The following is a 4,261-nucleotide window of genomic DNA, read 5'->3' as shown; positions in this document are numbered from 1 at the left end:
TTTCGATATGAGACTAATCAAAGGTGTTACAATATTTTACCTCTCTATAGGAAAAGAAAATTTTAGAAAGTTGATCGTTAACCTGTCAAAATAAGAAAATTTTATAAAATCTGATAAATATTCTATGACGAAAAAAGTTTGATATTTATGATTGATTTGGTATTTAGGAATTGGTTCAAGAAAGCTAAGATTCCAAACAAATCAAAGTTCTACAATTAATTAGAACAGATAAGATAGAATAACATGGTTAAGAATACATGGAAAACTATTATGGAATACATGGTTAAGAACTTAGAGATTCTAAAAAACATTACGCATAGCAACAACATAAGATTGCATCAAGTTTCAAGGCTTTTCATAATTTATTTTGTAAACTTTAATTTAGGAGAATATATTCAAATATTAAATCAAGCTTTGCGATTAGATAGAATTTTAGTTTAAAAGTCTTAATCAAGACAGGAGTTACTATCGAGTCAAAGTATTGAATTTATCTTTTTATAATCACAGAATAATATTTTATTATAAATTCAAATGGGATATATATATATATATATATATATATATATATATATATATATATATATATATATATGTATGTATGTATGTATGTATGTATATGAGGATGAGGTTTGAGACAAGTAAGTTTTGAGAATTTAGTTGTTGAAGTGTCTCTATTATCATCTTACGATTTCTTCCTTGGTGTTGGCAGCTAAGAACACATCCAACACGGTCTTGACTTGGTCAGAAGAAGTCCTCCTGACGCTAAACAGCTGATCTTTAGGATCCGAGCTATCTCCCTCGAAGACCTGCCACCGGTCATGCACGCTACGCAGCTGCATGACGGAACAGCCAAAGTTGGATGTGTGGCAGACACGAGAAGGTGGACCTTCTCCCGCATCGCGATCACAGGCTTGCCGGAGTCGTCGACGACTACATGCCAGCTTCTGAGGCTCCGCTTACGGACTTCAACATTGAAGATGACGTTGCCGTTGATGTCGGTCACGGCGAGGCGGTCACAGTTCAACCAGGAGGCGTCGATGAAGAACGTGAGGTCGATCGGGTACGAAGCGCAGAACCGCGGGTCGACGATGGCGTCGGGCCGACAAGTCCGACTACTCGATTGCATCTCTCTCTCTCTCTCTCTCTCTCTCTCTTACAGCTGAATTGGTGGATAAAGATCGAGTGGAAGACTGGATCGTTTCAAGTATTTGTTTAAGATGACGCAAATAGATGACATGAGACACAAACTCAAGTGAGGAGGCAAAAGAAAAGTAGCCCATCATCTCTCAAAGACCTCTTCGGAGAGTGCATCAGTGCAAGCAGACAAGCCTAATAAATCTGAGGTTCTTCTTCAGTGTTGACGATGTCAAGTAGCTTTCATTTTCTTTTGTCCACTGAAAAAGCATGATCAGCTATAATATTTAGTTGAGATTCCTAATCAAAAGATACACATAAATCTCCTAATAACAAAAAGGATAAACAGAACACCGAAAAGATCAGGAAACATGAATCTTCAATGCTTGAAAGAAGTGGCAGTGAGCTCTTCAAACAAACTTTATGTATGATCTCTAAACAGTGCATAGGGCTGAGAAGAGACCCTATATATATATATATATATATATATATATATATATATATATATGTATAAACAGGTTCAGCTGCGGTGCAAACTACTATAATCTTACAAACTATGATCTTTCATACATATATAGCCATCCCACGATAACACAAAAGGAGGAACATAAGATTAAGTACTACAACCCAAGTCTTGCATGAACATCCAAGTCTTCACCAAGTATCCATCTGTGGTTTCATGCTGCAGAGGAAGTCACTCGCTGTTATACTAGCAGGTATGGAGAATTAGGATCCACCTAGTGCAGCTGAGATTGCAGAGATTCCATCTGAGATATCATCAGAGATTACATCAGTGATTACATCAGTGATTGCATCAGTGATTGCATCAGAGATTCCAGTTTCTTCTTTAAAGAACTGATGTCGAATGATGGTCAGAGCAGTAATGAAGGAGTAGTCGGTGTTTGGGTTGACGGCCACCCCGAAAGCATCCTTGGATACAAATCCATTCACCAATTTGTATTCTTTGCTCATCTGCATCGCCATATCACACAATTCTAACAATGCAACTCCACATAAAACTTGCAATCAATGCTTTGATCTAAATCTAAAGCTGCTGAGATCCGTGTGCTGTACAGTTTATTCTGGAGAAGGTAAGTACCTGCGCGATCACCATGGAAGAGTCGCCCTTGTACACAGTGCATGATCTGTTGCGGAAGCTTCCCTTGATCTTGAAGTCACACACCTCCTCCTCCGTGTTGGCAGCTAAGAACACGTCCAACTCGGTCTTGGATTGGAGAGCAGAACTCCTCTTGACGCTAAACAGCAGATGCCTAGGGTCTGAGCAATTATTTCCCTTGAAGACTTGCCACCGGTCATGGATGCTGCTCAGCTGCATGACAGAACAACCAGAGTCAACGTCTTGGACTTTGCAGAAAGAAGGAGGCGAAGCAGAGATGAGGAGGTGGACCTTCTGCAGCATCGAAACCACAGGCTTGCCGGAGGCGTCGACGACCACCAGCCTGTTTCTGAGGCTCCACTTATGGGCTTCGACCTTGAAGACGACGTTGCCGTTGATGTCGGTCACCGCGAGGTGGTCACAGTTCAACCAGGCGGCGTCGATGAAGAACGTGAGGTCGATCGGGTACGACGCGCAGAACCGCGGGTCGACGATGGCGCAGGACGGGGCAGCAACCTTAGAAATTAGTGAACCCATCTCTCTCTCTCTCTCTCTCTCTCTCTCTCTCTCTCTCTCTCTCTCTCTCTCTCTCTCGTTTCAGTGGTTGTGTTGTTGGCGTAGAAATGAATCTACATTGGAAGGCCAAAGAAAACAACAAGGATTTAGACTTGAGTTTGATCATATGTGGTTGCAAGAAATGGAATTATCTTTCGGTGGGCGAGTGGATCCAAATCAGTGGCCAAACCGCGTTTCTCGTGCATTTACATTTGAATTGGAGGAGAATACTATCACTCGGATCATAAGGAAACATCCTTACCATAAAAAACAATTCATAGTTCCCCCTCGTCACCCTCATCACAACTCAATGGCTTACTTCATTCACAATAATATTCAACATTCTGATGACAAGCACAAACAAATTCAACACTAACAGCAGGTTGGGCTGCATGTAATGTCAATTATAGAACGAAAATGCTGCAGATTCTGATAATAAAATTGTCACATTGCCTACCAGTCTATGTTTTGCTCAAATCAAGAGTGCGTGCACCTTTAAGGAGATCAAAATAGAGCTCTTGTGACGAACAAAATAGAGTTTCCCGACGACAATCCAGAAGAGCAACAACAGCAATGAATCCGATGCTCATAAAGAGAAGAGTATTGGGAGAGACATCTTGGCCCCCGTAGCATCGTCGGTGTGGAACTGGAGCATCGTGCTGGCACCTCCCCCCTGCTGCACCACCACCGCCACCACCACCACCTGGCCTGATGTGGCCCTCCGTGTGCCTCCTGCATCCCTTCTCGAGGTCGGGATGGTTTATGTCCTGTGATCTGGTTTTGTAAACTCTTAAGTACGTCATGCAGCTGTAAGGCAAATTGCATGTTTGCAACAACCATGTCATGCAACTGTATGGCAAATTGCTTGTGGCATTCAGCAGATAGTGTCGTCAACGGTGCAAGTCTTATGTTGTAAGAAAATAATGTTTGATAGATCCGTGGACGACTTTTGCTTACCTCCTGCTTTACATAATAATGATTGGTAATGTCAACAGTGCATGTCATAGAGTCATTGCTTAGCCTTTGATACTGCAGAGGGAGGATAAAAGAACTACAACCATGTCCGTTCTGACATCGCAATTTGTAGCCAATTCACAATATCCCAAAAGGAGGAGGAAGATGAAAAGAACTGCAACCCAAGTCATTCATGAACCTTCGAGATGACATCGCTTGCCGGTCTGATATTAGATGGTACCATCACGATAGAGTCTCGAAGATTGGGCTTTAACAATACCATCACCTAATAGGACGATACCACCACATTAATTGTCGACAATATCATCAGGAGACTAAGCCTCAAGCGGTTTCATCGTCCACCCTCGACAGTGTTACCGCTTGGCATGGCTCTAAGTGGCTGAGTGATCCATCTATTAGGTCCAACTCAGTCCTAACTTAGGCCCAATTTGTACTTAATTGAGTTGGTTCAATTCCAACCCAATTCCAATTTAAAACTAT

General features: G+C 41.8%; 1 protein-coding gene across 1 annotated transcript; it reads right to left on the bottom strand.

The window, feature by feature from the left end:
• Nucleotides 1–1,530: 1,530 nt before the first annotated feature.
• Nucleotides 1,531–2,854, bottom strand: LOC135627421 (protein LURP-one-related 15-like). Its single transcript, XM_065133522.1, has 3 exons — nt 2,543–2,854; nt 2,234–2,464; nt 1,531–2,106 (listed from the first exon to the last, which is right to left on the bottom strand). Exons 1-3 carry the CDS (start codon nt 2,786–2,788, stop codon nt 1,861–1,863), a joined length of 723 nt encoding a protein of 240 aa, XP_064989594.1. The 5' UTR covers nt 2,789–2,854; the 3' UTR covers nt 1,531–1,860.
• Between the last annotated feature and the right edge of the window lie 1,407 nt (nt 2,855–4,261).

The sequence above is a fragment of the Musa acuminata genome, chromosome BXJ2-11 (assembly GCF_036884655.1).
Source record: "Musa acuminata AAA Group cultivar baxijiao chromosome BXJ2-11, Cavendish_Baxijiao_AAA, whole genome shotgun sequence".
NCBI classification, from domain to species: Eukaryota; Viridiplantae; Streptophyta; class Magnoliopsida; order Zingiberales; family Musaceae; genus Musa; species Musa acuminata.
Note: the sequence above shows the minus strand (reverse complement) of the source record. Positions and strands in the feature narration are given on the sequence as shown.

Bases quoted from the DNA above. Each gene is read 5' to 3' on its own strand.
- LOC135627421 (XM_065133522.1), bottom strand. From the start codon at position 2,788: ATGGGTTCACTAATTTCTAAGGTTGCTGCCCCGTCCTGCGCCATCGTC. The intron at 2,465-2,542 runs GTCCACCTCCTC...TCTGTCATGCAG, and splicing joins TGGTTTCGATGCTGCAGAAG to CTGAGCAGCATCCATGACCG. The intron at 2,107-2,233 runs GTACTTACCTTC...ATGGCGATGCAG, and splicing joins CTTCCATGGTGATCGCGCAG to ATGAGCAAAGAATACAAATT.